Below are 25997 nucleotides of genomic sequence, written 5' to 3'. Positions count from 1 at the left end.
ACCATAAAAGCAAAGACAATTCAACTTTTTATTTACCACAAAATGTTTTTAACTAGAATTTCAGTGTTAGTAGTGCCAGTGTTTGAGAGCATCTACCCTCACCCATTCCCCCGCCCCCCCCCCTATGCTTTACAGCATATCATTTCAACTGGAATCTTCCTGTTGGTAAGCGGGCAGATTCAGAATGAGTAACATAGCCATTGATTCCAGTCTCTATTTTTTCAAATTCAGTCAGACCACTTCCAAAGAAAGGTTGGATTGAAGATCAGAGTTAACCGGTTCCTGGTGAAACACCTGAACACACTGAAATTCTTCAAGCTACGGAATCGAGTAAAGAATGAATAGATCCAGATTGTTTTGCATTCACTCAGGTCCAGCCCACCAAGTTATACGAAGATAGCAATCACTGCATTGCACTGATGTAGGTAACATATCCAAGGTACAATACAGAAATGTCAGTGTTACTTCCACTCATCTGGTAAGGGCAGTACAAGTAATGTGCAGCATAATCACACACAGCAGTTATTCCATTCATAGAGAGGCAATACGGGATGTGTATGATAGTAATACTCAAACTAGTCCATTTCTACAGGGTCAGTATTGGAAATTACACATGGTTACTCTACAGGATAGCCAACATGAAGAAACTTTCATTTTGGTCTTTCAAAAGTTTTTGGAATAATTGTCTATGATAGTTTTTTTTAAGTTTATTTATTAGTGTCACAAGTAGGCTTACATTAACACTGCAAAGAAGTTACTGTGCAAATCCCAGAGTCGCCACACTCTGGCACCTGTTCGGATACACTGGAGGGAGAATTTAGCATGGCCAATGCACTTAACCAGCATGTCTTTCAGACTGTGGGAGGAAACCGGAGCACCCGGAGGAAACCCACGCAGACACGGGGAGAATATGCACACTCCGCACAGACAGTGGCCCAAGCCAGGAATCAAACCCGGGTCCCTGGCGCTGTGAGGCAGCAGTGCTAACCACTATGCCACTGCACCACCCTTAGTAGAGCAGTACCTAGCAAGAATCCTTTGACTGAAACTGAGATATGTCACACACCTGGGGTAATTACAGAAGAGTATACTTTCAGATTTAATGAGCAGTCTGGAGTTAAAGTCTGCCTTTTGAAAGATGGATGCAAAGCCTTTCTCCATTTAGACCCAGAGTAAACCAATGAGAGTTTCAGCTCAAACACTTCCATCTTACACCAGCAGGTGGCTGCTGTACTTTTACAAACAATTGAAAATTGGGTGCAGATGTTTTACACAGGGGGGACACACTACGCACCTTCATTTAGAAAGGATAAAAATTCGCTAGTGCTGCCCTTTTGAGGCAAACTGCCAAATTATTAAAATTATATTTAAAAGTCTAATTTTGTGAAAAAACGGAAAACAATGCTATCAGAGTAATTCACAGCCATGCCCTTTGACTCAAAAAAACAGAACAGGAAAGGTTCATGTTTAAAAAAATGCCACGGCTGTGGTTAAAACTGGGTTTTAATGAGGGGTCTATTTGCTATTAGAAGTCATATGGTAGGTTAAAAATCTTCCTGTAAATTCCTCAAATATACTGAGGAAGAAGCGGGATTCCAGCAACAACTTTCAAAGGGCTGGGGGAAGAAGCTGGATGTCAAATAGGTCAAAAACAAGTCCGTCCCAAGTCCATCCAGGTAGTTAAGGCTGTACAGAGAAGTAGTGGCCAGTTTATTAGTTTTAGCTCTGCTGTCAGTTCACATCTCATGTAACATGGAAAATACTTTCCCACAGTCAAGTACAATAAATAAATTAATACATACAAGTTAAAAGACAAATAATATAAAAACAACAAATGGCAAACTCTTAAGAATCTGAAGGGCCATTGACACTGCAAAATTCTACTTGGTGTGGGATGTTGTGGGGTGATGCATCTCAGGGACAGAAGTGACCTTCCAGCATTCACTGAGAAAGGAATTAAAAAGAAAACTTTACACACACAATAACCACATCAAAAGTTGTATAAATAAGTCAGACAATGCCCAAAATGCAGAAAACTAAACGCTGGAAATACACAGCACATCTGTGAAGAGAATGCAAACTATGAGTGTGTGTTGCTGAAGGGTACATACCCAAAACATCGTAAGCTCCACATGTCCGTATGTTCACCAGAACATATCCAAATATCATAACCAGTCTTTTTTTCTTTACTGATGTTGACTGAAGTTGGAAACTTCCTATTTCTAATATATTAGAGCTTATTTTCCGCAAATAAATTTCAAATATAAAACAAAAAAGTATTACGCATAAAGGAACATCAATGGGGGTAATGACAAAGATCAAAGATTGAAATTAGAACAGGTTCATTGTCAGAACAGCACTAATTTCTATGCATTACTCTGCTGTCTTTTACTGGATCAATGTGATTCCCACAGATATGAAGCTGGGGATCTGTCTCCCTCCTAGTGACAACTCCTATCTAATGATGTACGTACACCTGCAACCACTGAGTGCAACAGTGAGCTGCACAGAAAAGTGTCCGGGGCTCAATTATGTTCTATTACCAGTAATCGGTGCTACTGGTAGAATGAAAGTCAAAAAGAAAATCCAGCCGAGGTTCTCACTCCTCATACCCAATAAACTATGCCCAAGTCAGTCAGTGTTTACAGGGGAAGAAATTGGAAGAAAAATAAAGCCAATTTTCTCAATTAAAGTTTAAATAACATATCAGTAAGATTAACACAAATATAGATCTTTTCCAGTGTAAAGGTCCATTGCAGTTTCATCATGGTGTTATTTCACAGGTAAGTGAGGGGCTGCAGTGATGACTTCCAAAAGCACAATTATTACAGCTGGAACAAAGGCAGATGGTGTTGGCTGCTCCTCGGATTAAATATACCCCAAAATCATTTTAGCATACTCACATTCCCTATCCCAAAAAGGCATCAAGGATGTCTTGCTCATAGTTAAATCCACTTGAGTTTAATATGCTGGCTCCCTTTAAATTTAAGATAACAGATTCCATTCCCCATGAGAAGGCAAATACAGTACCAAGAGTTTGCACACAATCGTGCTCAAACATCTCCCTTCTGCCATTTATCTTTGGAATACAGCTGCCACCTGGTTCTACCCCAACTCTAAGCCCAATACAAATGCTCCTCTAGTTCTACCTCTTTGATCTATAAAGTTACCTCCCAGGGTATGTTCTATGTCCCCTCCCCAACTTTACTCTGTGTTATGTTTCAGTCATAACATCCAAAAACATGGAATCAGCTTTCAGTTTATGTCTCTTTCAATACAAAGACTGCCATTCTATTCTTCTACTAACTGTTCAAGATGAAAACCAGGATAAGTCAAGGTTTCTATTATCTTAATGCAGGTTAATTTGAAACTATCTTGCTCTACTCCAGCCACTACCTAAATGCCTCTGTTTTGTACTCCACCAACTAACTCCTAAGTCGGGGGTGCACCTAGACCGAGAGATAAGATTCCTCACTCACACGTAATTCAAAATAACTTTCTTCCAGGCCTGTCACACTGCTAGCCTTTGTATGAATGGAAGCCACGTTCATGCTTTGATCATGTCACACCTAGACTCTTAACATTTTGCTAACCAGACTTAACTCTGTACAAGTTGCACCTCACACAAAACGCCACAACCTACACACATCCTCTCACCTCAATTAGTGTCCTATGTCTAATGAGTGTATTCTCATTCCCATCTTTTGTTTTCTTAACTATCGATCACTTCACATCTGCTGTGAGTAGCATGCCACAAAAGGTCCAGAAAAAGGTTACTTACAGAACAGTGCACCAAGTTACTTCCTAATCATTCCACCCCCACAGGCTGAGCAGCAATGTTAACCCTGATCTGTATTCATTCACACTTGACCCCCACCACAGCTTAAATCCATTTCTCCTCATGGGATGGATAACTTTAGGAGTAAACTTGCTTGAATGAAAACTAGAGCTTTGAGACTGTGGTCAGGAACTAAATGCCCTACAAAGTGGGGCAGATTGTAAGCCTGGAAGAGTACAAACTGGGCACTTGACAGGTCTACTGGACAAAGCCATGGTCCATTCGGCTGAAGTTGGGACATTTTTGCCAAAATAAGATCAGATGTTTTGTAAATGGAAGCACTATTTTGTTGCGAGGGTGACAGAAGATAATACTTCTCCCCTGAATCTTAAATATGCTTCTGGATAAAGCCCATGCTGCAGCTTTTTACAATAAATTAGAACAGTGCATTATTCAGAAAAAATATCATTGTACATTTCATTGAAACTTTGTATTCACCAAAAGTATAACATGAGGGTGGTTTCGATATAAACAACCCCACATACGCCATCTGAATATAGATAATCTTGTGGTTTCAGACATGCACAGTTTACTTGTGTTGAATTCATAATTTATAGATTGCTATTTTACCCATACTTCCACGTGGCATTCCCAGCTGCTGGCTCTATCAAAGCAGTCCACTGGGTAACAAACCAGTTTTGTTTTAGATAGTCAGCTATTACCACAGATAACCATCCGATGCACTGCACTCAAATCATATTCCTCATTATTTTCCTTTAAGAAATCCGTCCACAAGGCGATCTGATTTCTCCGACAGCCAGTAGCCTGCTGTTGCTGCAATGGCACCAATGAAGATGGAGGTGAAGACCATGTCTCCCTTTGCAGCGAGTGTTGCCAGTGCACATATGATGACACCAAAGAACATCTGCTGTAGGACCACCATCTCATCCTCAGTGACATTGTCAAAGAGGCCTTCCTCAGGGACAGCTGTTGAAGAAATGGAAAGCGTTGAGCATCAGTTATTAAAAAACGTACACTTCCTATTTACAATTTCAATTTAATATCCCTTTTTAAATCCTCCTGTGAAGTCACACCTTTACGAAGTCTATCTGAATTATTCCATGACTGGCATTAAATTATAATAAGAAGTTTAACAACACCAGGTTAAAGTCCAACAGGTTTATTTGGTAGCAAAAGCCACACAAGCTTGCTACCAAATAAACCTGTTGGACTTTAACCTGGCGTTGTTAAAATTCTTACTGTGTTTACCCCAGTCCAACGCCGGCATCTCCACATCATTAAATTATAACATTGAGAAAGCAAAGCTTGAAGTTTATGTTCACCAAGGAGGTCAATTTTTTTTTCAGTTTATTTGTCAGTGTCACAAGTAGGCTTACATTAACACTGCAATGAAGTTATTGTGAAAATCCCCTCGTCGCCACACTCCGGCGCCTGTTCAGGTACACTGAGGGAGAATTTAGCATGGCCAAAGCGCCTAACCAGCACGTCTTTCAGATTGTGGGAGGAAACCCACACAGACACGGACAGAACGTGCAGACTCCGCACAGACAGTGACTCAAGCCAGGAATTGAAGCTGGGGTCCCTGGCGCTGAGAGGCAGCAGTGCCAACCACTGTGCCACCTATATGTTGGAGAATAGAACATTTTCTCACTGCTTTGTACTATGTCAACATTAGGCATGCCAAGGGTCAGACGCAGAATAAAATGTTCTCAGCTCTGTCCCACTGACCATTCCGGGTTGGTACACCTTTCTCTTTCAGTTTCTAATTGACCTGCTGTGCATTTCCAGCACCTATTTCTCTTTTATTATAAAAAATATTTCATCTACATTTTGTCAGCCAATGTAATATGTTATATTAGCTCTATTTAAACTTTCAAAAGGGAATCGTGGCTGTTTTATCTTGGGATAGAGGGGTACAAGTCTGGGTAAGAAGAGATGTGATACTTACGAGTCAACTTGTCCTCAATGCAAAGACCATCCTGTTTCGAGAACCCATCAACACATGCACACATGTAGCTGCCATCAGTGTTTTTACACTCCTCATGTGCACCGTTACAGACTTGTTTCTCACTGTTACACTCATCAATATCTGTAACAAAACAGAACACATTGAGGCACTCAACTTTTCACAACTGAACCACTTCTCCAGCCTCAAAACACTTGCATCAGGACTCCCATTTCATGTACTACAGCTCTCACGCCAGTTTATCACTGCAAGTAATCCTTTAATCTGAGTGTAATTTACTGGACTGATGTTTGTTGCCCATCTAATTTTTCCATCAACTGGGATAGAGACCACTCACCATTGTACAGCCTGAATCATAGCCTGTTTTCAAAATAGGACAGTCTGTGCTACCAACTTCATTGGTCCACTGTTAAATCCTGTGATGCAATCTGCTGGCAATAATTGACATGTGCCCTTCTTTACTTACTGTTTAAGGACTATAGTTGCTAAACTTCAACATTACCAACCCTAGATGCATCCATGAAAATCTTTGAGAACTTAAATGTTGACACCATCAGGGCCCACACCGGTACTTATAAAATGCCCTTAATCGCAGCACAGAATCTAACAAAGGGCCAGAGAAACTGGTACTTTAGGCCATCCCCCTACTATCCCCCGGTGATGCTTACATCCGTTAAAAAGAGATCTTGATCAAAAGATATTTTGCTGCATTTAAGCTTCAATTTTAAATAATTTTGACAGCACAGAAAAAGGCCATTATGGTTCATTATTCCTGTTTAATCATTTCATCCTCATCCCCTGCATTAGTTTATAATTTTCTATTCTCCAGATATTTTTCTAGTTCTCTTTGGGATAGTTTCGGGCAACACATTCCATTCCAGACAAACAGCTCTACATTTTAAAAAAAATCTCTAGACTTAGCCTCCAATTCTTTTGGTAATGACCTTAAATTTACACTGCAATGATTACTGACCAATGGAAGCAATTCTAAAAAATAATGATTTTGAATACTTGTTTCTGACTTCCGCTAAACATCCTAGGTTAAAGGTTTATTTATCATTGTCACAAGTAGGCTTACATTAACACTGCAATTGAAGTTACTGTGAAAATCCCCTCGTCGCCACACGCCTGTTTGGGTACACGGAGGGAGAATTTACCACGGTCAATGCACCTAACCAGAGCATCTTTTGGACTGTGGGAAGAAACTGGAGACCTAGAGGAAATGCAGACACGGGGAGAAAGCGCAGACTCCGCACAGGCAGTGACCCAAGCCAGGAATCGAACACAGGTCCCTGGCACTGTGAGGCAGCAGTGCTAACCACTGTACCACCGTGCCGCCCTAGTGGAGAGAGATCCAGTTTAACTAACTGATCCTTCTGAAATCTCTCCATGGTCTTGACATCCTTGTGCAAATACTAGAACACTTACCGAGGCACTTTGTGCCATCCATCTTGTAACCTTTGTTACACTTTTTACATCTGCTAGGTCCACCTCCCATGCAGGTCAAACAGGCCTTGTCACAAGCTAGAAATCAGACAAGAGAAATATTAAACAAATCAGGTGTTACACACAACACACTGGAGTGCCCTAGAGCTTAGCAAAGTTACTCTTCAGTTTCAAAGTTCTGCAACTTACAGACTCCATTACAGTTAGAAACCAAGACAAGAGAAAAGATACCATACTGAAGAACTAATCTGGCAGTAACTTCCTTTCTTCTTATTACAGTCTTCCTAGTCTCACTGACGATCACTAAGCACTGATGAATAATATAAGAAATAGGAGGAGTAGATTATTCTGTTCCTCTAGTCTACTCTAAGATCATGACTGAACTGACGGGACTGAATTAAGTGCTTAAGTTTAGGGCGACTTCCTCCCAGCCAAGATTATCAAGTGCTTTGTTTAATTCAATGATTTTCTAACCTTTTATCAGGAATGCCTTGTAGTGGCAGGAAGGCAAAAATCACTCCACAATACTGACCAAGTTGTAATAGCTAAACAATCAAGAAATTGCTTTTGCACACCCAATTTTTCTTTTAGTTCATGTGGTCATTAGTCTTTAGCCAAGATGGTTGGTGAAAATTTACTCTCAACATTAGCTACATCAGAAGAGAAGAAATCTTGGAAGTAGGAGCTATATACAGTCTTGCAACCTGATTTTACTTTGGCAAAGGCCCAACTGAGATCAGATACGTGAAGAATCAGGGGATCAAGGGAAAGAAATGCTGTCTTTTCACTGCATTGTACAATGTCAAAAAAAGGTACAAACTGCAACTGGAAGGATGACTTCACCATCATCACAAAAAGGATAGCAACACTGACCTTTGCACTCATAGGAGCCATCCGTGTTCACACAGTACTGGCCAGCTTTGCAGTTTGCCAACCCATTGTCGCACTCATCAACATCTGAATGAGAGGAAAGAGATTATTAGACTCTGTTTAAACAAACTAAGAAAACAGTTGAAGATATCAAACAACCTCTCAAGATTCCAAAAATGCTTTGCTTACAAGTTACAAACAAGTTGCTGCTATAGACAAACCCTCTTGATTAAATACTGCTTTAGATTTCTGGATGTGTGCTCAAATAAACAGACCGCGACTCTCTCCACTTTGTTTTGTGATCTTATACTTCTCGTTCCAAACTGTCCCTATTAATACTGAGTGGTTATTAGATCCTGTGAAAGGTCAAACACATTTATACTGAATGTTATAGCTATAACGATGACCACAGTGATTGGGGATGATTAGGTCCCAGCTAGCATTTTTTAAGAAAGGTCCTGGCATCTAATCCCAGCAACTTGCTCTCTCCACAGTCTCGCATCGTCTCTTCAAAATGTTTAACTATTTTTCCCTTTAAAGATGTTATGGCCTGAACTCCCAATGGTAAAGGACTCTGTGTTATCGCATCAGACATTTGTGCAGAATATCTAGGCTGGCGTTCCGGTGCCACACAGAGACACTGCTGCATTTCTGAGGTACAGTTTTTCAGATGTGGCTTTAAAACAAGACCCCATTTTCCCACTCAGGTGGACTCTAAAGATTCCAAAGCACTACTTCAAAGAGGAGCTGGGGAGTTACCTCTGTGCCAAAGGCAACATTCATCTCTCAATCAATGTCACCAGAATAGATCACATAGTCATTATCACACTGATGTTTGCATGCAAAATGACTGCCGAGTTTCATACAATACAATGGCTTCTTGTTTAACTGCCTATAAATAACAATTTATTATCTGTAAAATGCTTTGAAAGATCCTATTTTTATGAAAGATGCTGTACAGGTGCATGTTCTTTCCATAACAAATTTCCTACAAAAAGAAATTTTCTCTACCCTCTTCTCACTTGAATCATAGAATCCCTACAGTACAGAAAGAGGCCATTCGGCCCATTGAACTTTACCAACCACAATCCCACCCAGGCCCTATTCCTGTAACCCCACACATTTACCATGCTAATCCGCCTGACACTAGGGTTAATTTATCATGGCCAATTAACCCAAGTGACAATTTTAAATTGTTAACACCTCGTCACTGACTCCCCAAACAAAGGAAATAATCCATCTCAATGCATCATGTCAAAACTATTAGCAATGTGAACAGGACCAACATAAATACCTTAAATAAAGGCCAGGACAGAGCACGACAAATTGTGGACAGATTGTGCATCATTCATGTCAAAGTTTAATCCGCAACCAGTCACAAGGATTGCAAAGGTAAACAGCAAGTACTTACCTATACACTTGTCGTCATGCAGGAACCAGCCAACTTTACACTCTTGACATTTATAGTCCTCAGGGCCTGTGCACTTCTTACAGGATTTGTAGCATTCTGAAACACAGGAGCCAACAGGGCACAAGATCAACCTACCTGCGGACACACCTCATTAGGACAATGCCACAAATTAGAAGAACTGACAGCAAAACGTTTTTGGATTTGGCACTAGGCCTGCCCTAAAAAAGCTGATGAGTGGAGAATGTCGCTTTCAGAGTTGCATCAGTCTTAATATCACGGTTCATGTTTGCTGCTCTTGGAATCTTTGACAGGTAACAATTTGCTTTTCTCCATCTGAATAATTCAGGTTCTTAAAGATGATTTTCTTCCCGCTGCGTCAGCGTAAAGCACGCCCAAGTTTGGAATATTCAGTCCCAAGGCTACTAATTCATTTTTGTCCCAGGGCCCTTCTGTACAAGTGTGAATTGTAAAATTTCTCCACACATGAAAACATTTCTCTGTGAAAAATGCCAAGTTGGGGGCGATTTCAAGAACTGGACTGACATTGCACCAATTGTCCAAAGATGTGCGGGCTAGGTTGATTGGCCATTCTAAATTGCCCCTTAGTGTCCCGGGGTGCATAGGTTAGAGGGGTTAGTGGGTAAATATGTAGGGATATGTGGATAGGGTGTGGGTGGGATTGTGGTTGGTGCAGACTCGATGGGGCGAATGGCCTCTTTCTGCACTGTAGGATTCTATGATTCTATGATTCAATTCTGTGCTTTTTCTTTGCTTTCTTATTGTCACGTGTATCAGGATACAGTGAAAAGTATTGTTTCTTGCGTGCTAAACAGACAAAACATACCGTTCATAGAAAAGGAAAGGAGAGAGTGCAGAATGTAGTGTTACAGTCATAGCTAGGGTGTAGAGAAAGATCAACTTAATGCAAGGTAAATTCACTCAAAAGTCTGACAGCAGCAGGGAAGAAGCTGTACTTGAGTCGGTTGGAACATGATCTCAGAATTTTGTATTTTTTTCCCAATAGGAGGTGGTGGAAGTGAGTATGCCCGGGGTGGGTGGGATCCTTAATTATGCTGGCTGCGGGAAGTGTAGACAGAGTCAATGGATGGGAGGCTGGAGGCAGATATTTTCATCGATGAGCAGCACTGGGCCCAAATGTCCATTCTATATGTACCTGGATAATGAGTGTTGGCGAGTAATTTGCTGACATTATCCATCACATTCAAATCTGATCTTTCCTGATCCAATGTTTTACATATCACGTAAATGGAGTATAAAACAGATTGGATGTTAAGCGGGTCAACCAACCTGAACCAGGCTTACTCTGCTAGGTGGATTAGGTTTCAAGTGTAGCTGAATACAGCAGATGCATGCAAAAGAGTGATTATATTCTCTGACTTGCCACATAAAATTAATATTTAAAGATAAATACGAATAAGAATTCCTGCTAGTGACAATTGCTACTATGCTATTTCATTCCACAGAAAGATTCTTTGCAGGCTTTGATCCCAAAAAGATGGATCAGACATGTGAAATTACCACTCAGCTGAGATAGTCAATGGCTGCTGGTGCCAATGAAATCAATATCCAAAAACAAGATATAAAAATGAAAATTAATACTACACATTTATTTTATCACTTATGCCCAAGCAGAAGATCTACAGAGATCACTTGTGGTTCCCTTATGCCTTTGGGTTATGCTTACAGAATAAAAGATGCGGAAATACATACCACATACCTTGGCATACCAGTTGGGTATCGTTCCTGGACTCTTCAAAGTATCCATCAGCGCACTCCATGCAGATCAATCCTGCATAACCTGAATCACAATTACATAACCCAGTTCCGGATCGGGTTCCATCACCATCACATTGACCATATCCACTGCACGGTTTTGTAGATCCACCCGGACATGCTGTAAATATGGAATAAAAACTTGATGATACGATGAGAATGCAAGTTTTCCTTTGACAGTGCCATCCAAACCCACAACTTCAACCACCTAGATGGACAAAAGCAGCAGTATGGGAACAATCATCATCTTCAAGTTCCCATCCAAGTCACATACCACCCTGACTTGGAACTATTTTGCTGTTCCTTCACTGTCTCTGGGTCAAAATCCTGGAAGGCCCTTCCCAACAGCACTTTAGGAGTCCTATACCACCAACTTTTCAAGCGTAATTAAGGATGGGCAATAAATGCTGGTCTGCCAGTGATGCCCACATGCAGTGAATGAATAAAAATAGTTCAGTTAAAACAATGATTGTCCTAAACAACTTGCATTTACATAAGCTCCAGAAGCATTAACAGACAAAAATCTGATTGAGCCACATAGATATTAGGATAGATTATCAAGCATTGGGTCAGAAAGGTAGGTTTTAAGAAGCATCTTAAGGGGGAGAGAGAGAGAGAGAGAGAGAGAGGTTTAGGGAAAGAATTCCAGAGCTTATAGCCCAAATAGATCAAAGCACAGTGGCTAACAGTGGGGCAATGGGAAAATCAGCTATGCACAAGTAGCCAGAATTGGAATAACAGGGGGACTGTAGATGGTTACAGATGTAGGGAGAAGAAAGACTTGTGCATGTCACTGGCTCAGGTAAAACAAACTCAACAAATGGCGGCAGGGTGGCACAGTGGTTAGCACTGCTGCCTCACAATGCCAGGGACCCGGGTTTGAATAATGGACATGATAAACAAAGCAAGACCACCCACAGAAAAAACTAAAACATTTTGGTCTTTTGATCAGCAATCCAGTTCTCAGAAATATTACTTCCGCGAGAATTACTTTCCCAAGAATTTCACTGTTACTATAGATGCACCATAGAAAACATTCTTTCTGGTTGTATCACAGCTTGGGATGGCTCCTCCTCTGCCCAAAACCGCAAGGAACTACAAAAGATCGTGAATATAGTCCAATCCATCATGCAAACCAGCCTCCCATCCATTGACTCTGTCTACACTTCCCGCTGCCTCGGCAAAGCAGCCAGCATAATTAAGGACCCCACGCACCCCGGACATTCTCTCTTCCACCTTCTTTCTTCGGAAAAAAGATACAAAAGTCTGAGGTTGCGTATCAACCGACTCAAAAACAGTTTCTTCCCTGCTGCTGTCAGACTTTTGAATGGATTTACCTTGCATTAAGTTGATCTTTCTCTACACCCTAGCTATGACTGTAACACTACATTCTGCACTCTCTGCTTTCCTTCTCTATGAATGGTATGTTTTGTCTGTATAGCGCACAAGAAACAATACTTTTCACTGCATGTTAATACATGTGACAATAATAAATCAAATCAAAAAAATATTAACTTCTTTTGAATAACCGCCTAAACATGATGCTACTCATAATCAGCTCAGAAATCTGGGCTAGCTGGAGCATGTGTTGATCACCTATACAAGGAGGAAATGAAGCTTTCAAGATATACTATGCTGAAAGGGCAAGTTAAGCATCGCAAGAGAATGAGAAGCTCCAAAACAAACTATGCAAAAGCACGTTGTACTCTTAATTAGAACTGATGGCACTACAGGGAAATCAGATGCAAGTGTTCAGGATTATGAAGGATTTTTGCCAAATTGAGTGGGGAAAAATGAGTTGATTTGTCAGTGACCAGTGGGCACAAAATTCACCCCAATTCTGCAGAGAACATTCAGATAATGGAAGTCACTTCCAGAAAGAGTTGTAGAAGTGGAATTCATAACATAATTGGGGAAAACAATGTTAAAAGGAAAGGATATGGGGTACCTTTTTGTGCTGTAAGATGTTATAGTCTTGAATTTCCTCTTTTCTTAGTTAAACTATTAAGTTAAGGTCCACCTCAATCTCCTGCATCTTTTGTACAGCTTCAACAACCAGCCACCTCTCACACTAGCAGCTATCAGGAGAGTTCCTAAACTCAGCGGTAGGCTAGGAGATAGAAAGCCCTATTTAAGTAGGAGTGGGAACATGATGCCAAGAAGGAAGTCTTGTAATTTAAATTGAAGTACAGTCTGTGATTCTAAAGATCTAATTCTACATAAGAACATAAGACCTAGGAGTAGGCCATCTGGCCCCTCGAGCCTGCTCGCCATTCAATAAGATCATGGCTGATCTTTTTGTGGACTCAGCTCCACTTACCCGCCCACTCACCATAACCCTTAATTCTGCTTTGTTTTCAAAAATAAAGATATCAATGAATGACTGTTTAAGAACAAAAATAGTAGGAGCGGGAGCAGGCCATTCAGCCCCTCGGCCCTGCTCTGCTATTCAATAAGATCATGGTGAATCTGATTATAGCCTCAGCTCCACATTCCTGCATACCTCCCATAATCCCCGACTCCTTTGTCAATCAAAAGTCTAACTCAGCCTTGTGTACATTCAATGACCCAGCCTCTATTACTCTCCAGGACTATGCTTTAAAAGAGGTGAAATTCCTTCTCACCTCAGTCTTAAACGGGTGACCCCTTAATCTGAAACTGTGTCCTCTAGTTCTAGATTCCCTGATGAGAGGAATCATTCTCAGCATCTAGTCTGGCAAGCCCCCTCAGAATATGTTTCAATAAGATCACCTCTCATTTTTCTGAACTCCAGAGTAGAGGCCCAACCCGCTCAATATTTGTTATTGAGACAACCTTTTCATCCCAGGAATCAACTTAGGGAACCTTACCTGAACTGCCTCCAAGGCAGTTATCTAACTTCTTTAGATAAGGAGAACTAAACCGGACACAGTACTTTGGGTGTGGTCTCATCACACCCTGTGGAGTTGTAACAACCTCCCCTACTTTTATCTTCCATCCCCCTTGCAATAAAGGTTAATTTCTAATTGTAACGACTTGACTTTTTTTAATATACTTGAGTCAAATGTAGAAACAAGTACCTGTATCAGTCCAGGTTAGGATTTAAACCATCCCGTCTCACCTATGGTCCACACAATTTCCCAATGTGAATGATCAATCTTAGTCAGCATATTTAAAGGTGATAACAGAGACAAGGTGGAAGGAGGAGAATCAAACTGCACTGTTCTTATGTACTTCTGAGCAGGTGGACAGCAGAAGCAGTAGCCTAGGAATAAGCCAGTTGCCTCCTCTCTTAAGTCAGGGGTTGGCATACAATATGGGGCAGGGGAGAGAAATGAAAATAAATGGGTGATGGAAAGTAATTTGTTGAAACTACTTTCTAACATGCAGGAGGCATTTTATTCAATAGAATACATAGAGTTTGAACTGTAAAAGATTCTTCAAATCTGAAATTAGAAGAACATATCATCTGCCCTTTTGTCCTTAAAAGACTAAATGAATATAAACAAGTCCTATTTCTGATGATAATGTGCCTGGTACAAATCTTCATGTTCCAACCCTGAGAGGCTAAGAAAACACACACACATCATTATCCCATTCAACTGTTTGTGTACCGTACCGAACCGAATTACATCCACACCATCTGGCTCAGTAGCAAGATAAGGGGAATATTAAATTAAATTGTCTATTTGTTAAAACATTTTATTGGTTAAATGGTTATCTGACAAATCCATGCCTCTATTATGAAGGTCAGAGCAAGTAAATGTTTAATATTAGCCTTAGGTACTAATAATGAACCAAGCATTTAGAGAACAAAGTTCTCTCAACATCCACACTATGAAATCCAAGTAAAGTCCTGATAATGACACAGGGTGTCAATAATGATACAGGATATTAACAGCTTACTAAGCATATTTTATGTATTTTCCGTAACAGTCAATCTTAGAGTAAAGTAAGAATCATCCACCACATACAACCAGCTTCATTCTGAACAGAATCATCCATCAAATATCACTCCTATAAGCCAAGTAATCAACAGAAAGAATAAGGTCATACCTCTAGCAAGTCTGTAGGTAAGCAATTCTCCCTGCCATAAAAAAAACCTCCCAGAATCTTAATGGACATGCAAATAATGTACTGGAAAAAAGGGGCAGAATGGATTCAGTTGGGTCATTTTAAATCCTACAGAAAATGTTTTTGTTTAGAAACAAAGTAACTGGGCCAGTTGCTTTCAGTCAGCAGCGAAGTGGAGTAGCACACCACTGGTTGTATTTTCAATTACCTTTTTCATAGTCTGCAGTGGGAACTTGCTCTCCCAGCTGCAGCATGAATCCATCAGTGAGGTAAGTCGGGAGGTTAATCCAACCCAGTGAAGCCATGCCTCCTTTGATGCCATGAGCTGAAGAGTTAGTCCCTTGGGGTCTTTCTTCAGATCAATGTCAGGTAAGTGTTTTAAATGTGCTTTTACTCATTTTAAATATTTTCTTTATTCAACTTTTAATCCCTGTTCCCTCCACGCTGGGTTTTGATTAGAGCACGGAAAGGGGGATGTTGGAGTTTGGTAAATGTGGTGCTGAGAATGCTTTGACATGCAACCAAATTAAAGGGCTGCACTCCTAGAAGTCCTAATTTTATTTTTTTTCATTCATGGGATGTAAGCATCATTGGCTGGGCCAGCATTTAGTGCCCATTCCTTTTGGCCGTTGAACTGAGTGGTGTGTTAGACCATTTCAGAGGGCATTTAAGAGTCAACCACTTTGCTGAGGATCTGAAATCATGTGTAGGCCAGGCCAGGCAAGGATGGCAGATTTCCTGCTCTTAAGGATATTAGTGAACCAGATGGTGGGGTAAGTAAAGGACAATCAGCCCAAGTTTACATGCTGACAGGTCCAATTGTACACACACTTTCCTCTTTCTGGCGAACCACAGCCATTCTGGGTCAAAATGCAAGTTTGCTTCCTGGAAGTTACGGTTGTTGCAGCGCTCTATAGTGGTGCACAGCTCCACGCTTGCTGCTATTGCGACCACAAGCCAATATGTCTTTTCTTTACGCCAATGTCTCACATGAACACCTGCATCTAAACAAGTAAGAAGGTCCAACAAAAGCAATCAATTCAATGCCACAGCATCATCATACAGCATATGATATACAGTGGCACAGTGGTTAGCACTGTTGCCTCACAACGCCAGGGACCCAGGTTTGATTCCAGCCTTGGGTGACTGTGTGGAGTTTGCACATCCTCCCTGTGACTGCGTGGGCATCCTCTGGGTGCTCCAATTTCCTCCCCAAGTTGTGCAGGTTAGTTGGATTAGCCATGGTAACTGTGCAGGGTTATGGGGATGGGATGGGCCTGGGTAAGATGCTCTTTCGGAGAGTCAGTGCAGACCTGTTGGGCCAAATGGCCTCCTTCTACACTGTTCGGATTCTATACAAGCAGGAATCAAGTCTTCTACAATATTCAGAAGATATTCAATATTTGCAAAGGTTTCAAAAACATGCACTCTCAAACAGAATTTGGTTCCTACATATACTCTCAACAACTTGAACCTATTTGGAAAATACAAGGAGAAAACACAAAATGATAAAATTCTTTGGTCAGTAGAGCATTTTATTCTGCTGAATAAACAAATATTTCTGTCACACATGCACTGGGATCTAGATTCTCCACTTGATATTCAAAGTCTGATCATACTCACAGGAGCAGTCGGGTCCAAAGGTCCCAGGAGGACAACACACTTTGATGGTATCCAGACAGAGCCACTGGAATAGATCTGGGTACTCCTCCTGCCTGCAAGGAGTTAAACAGATTACAGGGTGAAATATGGAAATGGAGCGAGTCCCTCATGCACTGCTCAGCTCAGTGCTTCCCCCAACAATGAAGATAGGCCATCCTATCCAGGACAGTGCACAAAGAAATCACCAGGGCGGCACGGTGGCACAGTGGTTAGCACTGCTGCCTCACAGCGCCAGGGACTCAGGTTCAATTCCCGACTTGGGTCACTGACTGTGTGGAGTTTGCACATTCTCCCCGTGTCTGCGTGGGTTTCCTCTGGGCGCTCCGGTTTCCTCCCACTGTCCAAAGATGTGCAGGTTAGGTTGATTGGCCATGTTAAATTGCCCCTTAGTATCAGGGGGTTAGTAGGGTAAGTAAGTAGGGTTATGGGCATAGGGCCTGGGTGGGATTGTGATCGGTGCAGACTCGATGGGACAAATGGCCTCCTTCTGCACTGTAGGGATTCTATGATTCTATGAGAAGGAAAACCCCTTCCAAATACTCAATGTCAGGATGCTGTTCCTTCTCCCACAAGAAACACAGGAAATAAAAATCTGCAAAGATACCTGCTAGCAGCAGCTGTAGAGTAGCAGCAGGTTTTTTTTTGCCCTGACTGGGATCTGTCTAAAGACAGGTCCACAGCCCAATTACAGTTTTGAAAGTTGAGGAAGAGAAGTTTTACCATAACAAAAACAGAAAATGCTGGAAAATCTTAGATGCAGGTCTGACAGCATCTGTGGGGAGAGAATAGAGCCAACGTTTCGAATCTGGATGACCCTTTGTGAGTTTTAGCATACTTCTGAATCATTCTCTGGCCCGAAGGGAGAGGCAATTATAGACAATTATGCTGAAGAGAAGGATAATGTAAATAGCGTCGCAACAAATTCAAACACTCACTTTTTGAACCACCAATTTTCAATGTGCTCTTCATTCTGTTCCACCATCTGATTACAGTCAAAATTCATGCTTTCACATAACATTTCTACTATCTCCAGCAGGCGAGTCTCACTGCAAGCAACATCGAGAGGAAATGAAATTATTAATGGATTCACACATATATTGATTATAATTTTATGTACTAAGTCATTAACACAATTAGAGTTAAGGTCATCACAGTCACCACTTGAGGACATGCCAGCAAAAATGTGGCCATGCACTCCAGAAGTGGAATATGAGGAATAGCTCAAATTATAATTGCCCATATACTGAGCGTCTGCCCAGAGATCTGATCCTGGTGGCATCACACAGCAGATGCATTAGTGGTCATCCTCCAAAATTCCATAGATTCTGAAATGGGTCCTGCAGATTGGAAGGTAGCAAATGTAACCCCTATTTAAGAGAGGAGGGAGAGAGAAAACAAGGAACTACAGACCTAATGGTCTGATATCGGTGGGGGAATGCTAGAATCTATTATAAAGGTCATGATAGCAGAAAATAATGGTAAATTAGATGGAGTCAACATGGATTTATGAAAGGGGAAATCATGTTTGACAAACCTGCTAAGAGTTTTTGAGGATATAACTAGCAAAATAGATAATGGTTAGCGTGCTACAGTAACTAATTAGGCAGCAGTGCATCAGTAGGTCAATGCTCCAGGGCAGTACAAGAACATTTCAGAGTTGGTTTGCTGCAAATTTTTGATAGGTGAATATGGAAACCTATAGTGAAGCATACTAATAGAATCAACTCTATATATGTAAAAAAAAGCCCCAGAAACCGCAGGAAATGGATAAGCAGGCCAAGCAACATCTAACAACACTTTGGATTTAACTACCTTTTACCTTCCGATCAGATTTCCTGCTGTCATTTCACAAATGTGCATTTTCAGCATTTGCAGTGTCACCTTTTCCTCTCTTGCAGAATCAGAGCATAATTATGGTGCAAAAGCCACGTCTTTCACCAGATGTGGGAATTATCAACAGAAACCAGCAACTCACTGTTCTTAAATTTAGTTTTAAAAATCCTAACAAAGGATGAAACCAACCTGATTCAACCTACATGCAGGACCAACTCTGCCAGTTCAACATCATTGGTCATCCATAACACATTAAGTACCTAAACTCAGTGCACATGTTCCAACCTATATACCTGTGAAAGTACACAATGACCTTTAAGTGCTTACCTGCTTTCATACTTTGCCAAATTTTTCTTTTCCCAGTCAGTATTTCCACCACCAAAATTCTTGTTTGCAGTATTTTCCATTCCCTATGGACATAAATAAGGCAAAAGACTCTACTTAAACTGAAACTGATTGAGTCAAGCTCCTTTTACTTGGAGCAATTGGTTGTCTCTCATTTATTTTGTGAGTACATTAGAGGCCCAGCACTAGCTTGCTTCAAGTTGATTTTCAACAGCCTAATTAGCTTCTTCCTCCCTTTGTGGCTAGGTTTTCCACACTGGCTACGAAAGACAAGATTCAAGCCACTGAATACATTGAGGCAAATGGTCATGGCTAAAAAGGAATAACAAACACACTATATAAAACTATCAAAACAATCCCCACTAATGGGATTCACTGAAGTTTTGAAATTTAAATATATATTCTTCCTACTTGAATTAATTCCAAGATCACGACACATCTTCTTCAGGGTGGCACAATGGTTAGCACTGTGGACCCAGGTTCAAATCTGGCTTTGGGTCACTGTCTGTGTGGAGTTTGCACATTCTCCCCAAGTCTGTGTGGGTTTCCTCCGGGTGCTCCGGTTTCCTCCCACAGTCCAAAGATGTGCTGACTAGGTTGTTTGGCCATGGCAAATTACCCCTTAGTGTCAGGGGGATTAGCAGGGTAAATACCTGGGATTATGGGGATGGGGCCTGGATGGAATTGTGGTTGGTGTAAACTCGATGGGCCAAATGGCCTCCTTCTGTACTGTAGGGATTCTATGATTCATACTAGTATGCAAATTGCAATCAACTTTTGCCTTTAAAAAGCCAGCCCTGAACATTAAATATCAAATTTCACACTGGATAATACCCAGCACTGGAGTTTTATCACAGCGATTCTACACCATCAGAAGGAAAAGAAAATCACTCGTTCAATTCCATTCAAAGGTGGATTTTTCATCAATGCTGCAACATATGGTTCAAACACCCGGCAGCTCGAGAAAACGAGCTCAAACATTGTTTTTTAGCCCCCATTTTAGAAAGAAATTTCTCGAATGGATTGAAGTAGATATTACTCTTTCCTTCCATTCTAGTAAGGGGAAGCACTTTGCATTTATTAAATGCCTCCCCTTTTAGGATCTTGTATCCAGGACTCTTTAGAATCACAAGATGAGTGAACATCAGAGACAAAATTGTGGGATGGAACAACTGAACTGTGACCCGACAGCTGGTTCAATGTCACACCTGCCAGGGGCAAGTTACTTCATAAGAACAGTTCCTTACCTTTCTGAAGTTCTCAGTGATACGACGACAAATCTGACAGGAGTCCTGTTTTGTGGCAACAGACTCCAGAGATAGCAGAGGAACGATAGAGTAAAGGATGTACCAAAGGACTGGGGAGATGAAGAGCCTGTGGCTCAGGAGCTGAGAGATGTTCATTGTGAATTGGAAAGGGCTGCACAAAAAGGAAGAAAAAACATTAAATCACATTAGAGTAATTGTGTTCAATTACAGTTGAATAAGAAAAATAGGGACACGAGATGGATGAAATATGTCAAGTAGTTGCTAGTCAACTTTCCTATGTTTTGTCTGAAGCTTGTAACCTCCCTGTCCCCGAGAGGTGACATCTCACTGAGGACAGCAAGTTGGGTTGGGGTGGGGTTGGGGGGGGGGGGGGGGGTGATGTTCCCCCCCCTCTCCCTAGATAGTGATAGCTATGTGAGGACAGGTGGGGGTGGTGGGGGGAGGGGTGGTAATGTTCCCCTCATTTCACAGGGACTAGCTAGGGTAAATGCATTGGGTTATGGGAATAGGGCCTGGGTGGGATTGTGGTCAGTGCAGACTCGATGGGCCGAAAGGCCTCCTTCTGCATTATAGGATTCTATGTAAAGCCTCTAGCTGGATGGCAAGAGTTCTGTGAGGACGGAAAGGAGGTGCAGGTGGGGGATAGGGGATGGTGATGGGGGCTGATGATGGGGGTGGGGGGGCTGATGATGGGGGGGGTTAATGATGGGGGGGGGGGCTGATGATGGGGGATGGGTGGGGGCCGATGATGGGGGGGTGGGGGGGGGGGGCTGATGATGGGGCGTGCCGGGGGGACAGATGATGGGGGTGTGGGGGGACAGATGATGGGGGGGTGATGATGGGGGGGGGGGGTGGACTGACGATGGGGGGGTGGGGGACTGATGATGGGGGGGTGGGGGGGGACTGATGATGGGGGGGTGGGGGGGGACTGATGATGGGGGGGTGGGGGGGGACTGATGATGGGGTGGGGGGGGACTGATGATGGGGGGTGGGGGACTGATGATGGGGGGGTGGGGAGGGACTGATGATGGGGGGGTGGGGAGTGACTGATGATGGGGGGGTGGACTGATGATGGGGGGGTGGGCCTGATGATGGGGTGGTGGGGGGGGTGGACTGATGATGGGGGGGTGGGGGGTGGACTGATGATGGGGGGGTGGGGGGGGACTGATGATGGGGTGGGTGGGGGGGGGACTGATGATGGGGTGGGGGGGGGGACGGACTGATGATGGGGGGTGGGGGTGGGGACTGATGATGGGGGGGTGGGGGGTGGGGAATGATGATGGGGGGGTGGGGGGTGGGGAATGATGATGGGGGGGTGGGGGGTGGGGAATGATGATTGGGGGGTGGGGGGGGGACTGATGATGGGGGGGTGGGGGGGGGACTGATGATGGGGGGGGACTGATGATGGGGGGGTGGGGGGGGGGGACTGATGATGGGGGGGGACTGATGATGGGGGGGGTGGGGGGGGACTGATGATGGGGGGGGTGGGGGGGGACTGATGATGGGGGGGGCTGATGATGGGGGGGGGGCTGATGTTGGGGGGGTGGGGGGGGCTGATGTTGGGCGGGTGGGGGGGCTGATGATGGTGGGGGTGGCGGGGGGCTGATGATGGGGGGGTGGGGGTGGGCGGCTGATGATGGGGGGTGGGGGGGGGGCTGGTGATGGGGGGGTGGGGGGGGGCTGATGATGGGGGTAGGGGGGGCCGATGATGGGGGTGGGGGGGGCTGATGATGGGGGTGGGGGGGGCTGATGATGGGGGTGGGGGGGGCTGATGATGGGGGTGGGGGGGCAGATGATGGAGGGGTGGGGGGGCAGATGATGGAGGGGTGGGGGGGCAGATGATGGGGGGGTGGGGGGGCAGATGATGGGGGGGTGGGGGGGCAGATGATGGGGGGGTGGGGGGGGCAGATGATGGGGGGGTGGGGGGGGCAGATGATGGGGGGGTGGGGGGGGCAGATGATGGGGGGGTGGAGGGGGCAGATGATGGGGGGGTGGGGGGGGCAGATGATGGGGGGGTGGGGGGGCAGATGATGGGGGGGTGGGGGGGGCAGATGATGGGGGGGTGGGGGGGGCAGATGATGGGGGGGTGGGGGGGGGCAGGGGGGGCAGATGATGGGGGGGTGGGGGGGGCAGATGATGGGGGGGTGGGGGGGGCAGATGATGGGGGGGGTGGGGGGGGCAGATGATGGGGGGGTGGGGGGGCAGATGATGGGGAGGTGGGGGGGGCAGATGATGGGGGGGTGGGGGGGGCAGATGATGGGGGGGTGGGGGGGGCAGATGATGGGGGGGTGGGGGGGGCAGATGATGGGGGGGTGGGGGGGGCAGATGATGGGGGGGGTGGGGGGGGCAGATGATGGGGGGGTGGGGGGGCAGATGATGGGGGGGTGGGGGGGGCAGATGATGGGGGGGTGGGGGGGCAGATGATGGGGGGTGGGGGGGGCAGATGATGGGGGGGTGGGGGGGGCAGATGATGGGGGGGTGGGGGGGCAGATGATGGGGGGGTGGGGGGGGCAGATGATGGGGGGGTGGGGGGGAAGATGATGGGGGGTGGGGGGGCAGATGATGGGGGGTGGGGGGGCAGATGATGGGGGGGTGGGGAGGCAGATGATGGGGGGGTGGGGGGGCAGATGATGGGGGTGTGGGGGGACAGATGATGGGGGGGTGATGATGGGGGGGGGGGGTGGACTGACGATGGGGGGGTGGGGGACTGATGATGGGGGGGTGGGGGGGCAGATGATGGGGGGGTGGGGGGGCAGATGATGGGGGGTGGGGGGGCAGATGATGGGGGGGGGGCAGATGATGGGGGGGGTGGGGGGGCTGATGATGGGGGGGTGGGGGGGGCTGATGATGGGGGGGTGGGGGGGGCTGATGATGGGGGGTGGGGGGGGGCTGATGATGGGGGGGTGGGGGGGGGGCTGATGATGGAGGGGTGGGGGGGGCTGATGATGGGGGGGTGGGGGGGGCTGATGATGGGGGGGTGGGGGGGGCTGATGATGGGGGGTGGGGGGGGCTGATGATGGGGGGGGCTGATGATGGGGGCGTGGGGGGGGCTGATGATGGGGGGGTGGGGGGGGCTGATCATAGAATCATAGAAACCCTACAGTGCAGAAGGAGGCCATTCGGCCCATCCAGACTGCACCGACCACAATCCCACCCAGGCCCTATCCAGGCTGATGATGGGGATGGGGGGGCTGATGATGGGGGGTGGCTGATGATGGGGGGTGGGGGCTGATGATGGGGGGTGGGGGCTGATGATGGGGGGGTGCGGGTGGGAGCTGATGATAGGGGTGTGGGGGGGGCTGATGACGGGGGGGTGCTGATGATGGGGGGTGGGGGGGGCTGATGATGGGGGGGTGGGGGAGGGGCTGATGATGGGGGGAGTGGGGGAGGGGCTGATGATGGGGGGTTGGGGAGGGGCTGATGATGGGGGGGTGGGGGAGGGGCTGATGATGAGGGGGGGAGGGGCTGATGATGAGGGGGCGGGGTGGGGGAGGGGCTGATGATGGGGGTGGGGGGCGGGGTGGGGGAGGGGCTGATGATGGGGGGGTGGGGGAGGGGCTGATGATGGGGGGGTGGGGAGGGGCTGATGATGGGGGGGGGTGGGGGAGGGGCTGATGATGGGGGGGGGTGGGGGAGGGGCTGATGATGGGGGGGTGGGGGAGGGGCTGATGATGGGGGGTGGGGGAGGGGCTGATGATGGGGGGGGTGGGGGAGGGGCTGATGATGGGGGGGTGGGGGAGGGGCTGATGATGGGGGGTGGGGGAGGGGCTGATGATGGGGGGGTGGGGGAGGGGCTGATGATGGGGGGGTGGGGGAGGGGCTGATGATGGGGGGGTGGGGGAGGGGCTGATGATGGGGGGGTGGGGGAGGGGCTGATGATGGGGGGGGTGGGGGAGGGGCTGATGATGGGGGGGTGGGGGAGGGGCTGATGATGGGGGGGGTGGGGGAGGGGCTGATGATGGGGGGGGTGGGGGAGGGGCTGATGATGGGGGGGGTGGGGGAGGGGCTGATGATGGGGGGGGTGGGGGAGGGGCTGATGATGGGGGTGGCTGATGATGGGGGTGGCTGGTGATGGGGGTGGCTGGTGATGGGGGTGGCTGGTGATGGGGGTGGCTGGTGATGGGGGTGGGGAGGGGGCTGATGATGGGGGGGGGAGGGGGGCTGATGATGGGGGGGGGAGGGGGGGGTGGGGGGGGAGGGGCTGATGATGGGGGGGGGAGGGGGAGGGGGCTGATGATGGGGGGGGGAGGGGGCTGATGATGGGGGGGGGAGGGGGCTGATGATGGGGGGGGGAGGGGGCTGATGATGGGGGGGGGAGGGGGCTGATGATGGGGGGGGGAGGGGGCTGATGATGGGGGGGGGAGGGGGCTGATGATGGGGGGGGGAGGGGGCTGATGATGGGGGGGGGAGGGGGCTGATGATGGGGGGGGAGGGGGCTGATGATGGGGGGGGAGGGGGCTGATGATGGGGGGGGAGGGGGCTGATGATGGGGGGGGAGGGGGCTGATGATGGTGGGGGGAGGGGGCTGATGATGGTGGGGGGAGGGGGCTGATGATGGGGGGGGAGGGGGCTGATGATGGGGGGGGGAGGGGGCTGATGATGGGGGGGGGGAGGGGCTGATGATGGGGGGGGGAGGGGGGCTGATGATGGGGGGGGAGGGGGCTGATGATGGGGGGGGGAGGGGGCTGATGATGGGGGGGGGGGCTGATGATGGGGGGGGGGGGGCTGATGATGGGGGGGGTGAGGGAGGGATGATGGGGGGGGTGGGGGAGGGGGGCTGATGATGGGGGGGGTGGGGGAGGGGGCTGATGATGGGGGGGGTGGGGGAGGGGGCTGATGATGGGGGGGGTGGGGAGGGGGCTGATGATGGGGGGGGTGGGGGAGGGGGCTGATGATGGGGGGGTGGGGGAGGGGGCTGATGATGGGGGGGGTGGGGGAGGGGGCTGATGATGGGGGGGGTGGGGGAGGGGGCTGATGATGGGGGGGGGTGGGGGGAGGGGGCTGATGATGGGGGGGGTGGGGGAGGGGGCTGATGATGGGGGGGGTGGGGGAGGGGGCTGATGATGGGGGGGGTGGGGGAGGGGGCTGATGATGGGGGGGTGGGGGAGGGGGCTGATGATGGGGGGGGTGGGGGAGGGGGCTGATGATGGGGGGGGTGGGGGGAGGGGGCTGATGATGGGGGGGGGTGGGGGAGGGGGCTGATGATGGGGGGGGTGGGGGAGGGGGCTGATGATGGGGGGGGTGGGGGAGGGGGCTGATGATGGGGGGGGGTGGGGGAGGGGCTGATGATGGGGGGGGGGTGGGGGAGGGGGCTGATGATGGGGGGGGGTGGGGGAGGGGGCTGATGATGGGGGGGGTGGGGGAGGGGGCTGATGATGGGGGGGGTGGGGGAGGGGGCTGATGATGGGGGGGTGGGGGGGGGGCTGATGATGGGGGGGGGGGTGGGGGGAGGGGGCTGATGATGGGGGGGGTGGGGGGAGGGGGGCTCGCATGCATCGGGGGGGGGGTGGGGGAGGGGGGAATGATGATGGGGGGGGGTGGGGGTTGGGG

The 25997-nt window shown here is 47.2% G+C and overlaps 2 protein-coding genes across 2 annotated transcripts in view; both read right to left on the bottom strand.

Annotated features, from left to right (window-relative positions):
* Positions 1–15: 15 nt before the first annotated feature.
* LOC144491676 (protein disulfide isomerase CRELD1-like) overlaps positions 16–25997 on the bottom strand; it is a 32454-nt gene continuing 6472 nt past the window's right edge. The window contains exons 2-11 of the mRNA XM_078209843.1: positions 20427–20598; positions 19162–19244; positions 17937–18047; positions 16963–17054; positions 11231–11407; positions 9493–9588; positions 8085–8168; positions 7194–7289; positions 5748–5888; positions 16–4765 (exon numbers count right to left, since the gene is read on the bottom strand). Of these exons, the coding sequence (XP_078065969.1) occupies positions 4545–4765; positions 5748–5888; positions 7194–7289; positions 8085–8168; positions 9493–9588; positions 11231–11407; positions 16963–17054; positions 17937–18047; positions 19162–19244; positions 20427–20582 (1257 nt within the window). The 5' untranslated portion in view covers positions 20583–20598 and the 3' untranslated portion in view covers positions 16–4544. The remainder of the gene's footprint in view (positions 4766–5747; positions 5889–7193; positions 7290–8084; positions 8169–9492; positions 9589–11230; positions 11408–16962; positions 17055–17936; positions 18048–19161; positions 19245–20426; positions 20599–25997) is intronic.
* LOC144491673 (interleukin-17 receptor E-like) overlaps positions 5394–25997 on the bottom strand; it is a 203892-nt gene continuing 183288 nt past the window's right edge. Inside the window, exon 17 of the transcript XR_013497482.1 lies at positions 5394–5419. The gene's annotated coding sequence lies outside the window, so the exon portion shown is untranslated. The remainder of the gene's footprint in view (positions 5420–25997) is intronic.

Source organism: Mustelus asterias, chromosome 3, assembly GCF_964213995.1.
Source record: "Mustelus asterias chromosome 3, sMusAst1.hap1.1, whole genome shotgun sequence".
Taxonomy (NCBI): domain Eukaryota; kingdom Metazoa; phylum Chordata; class Chondrichthyes; order Carcharhiniformes; family Triakidae; genus Mustelus; species Mustelus asterias.
The sequence above is the reverse complement of the archived record's forward strand: the minus strand, read 5'-3'. Positions and strand labels throughout refer to the sequence as shown.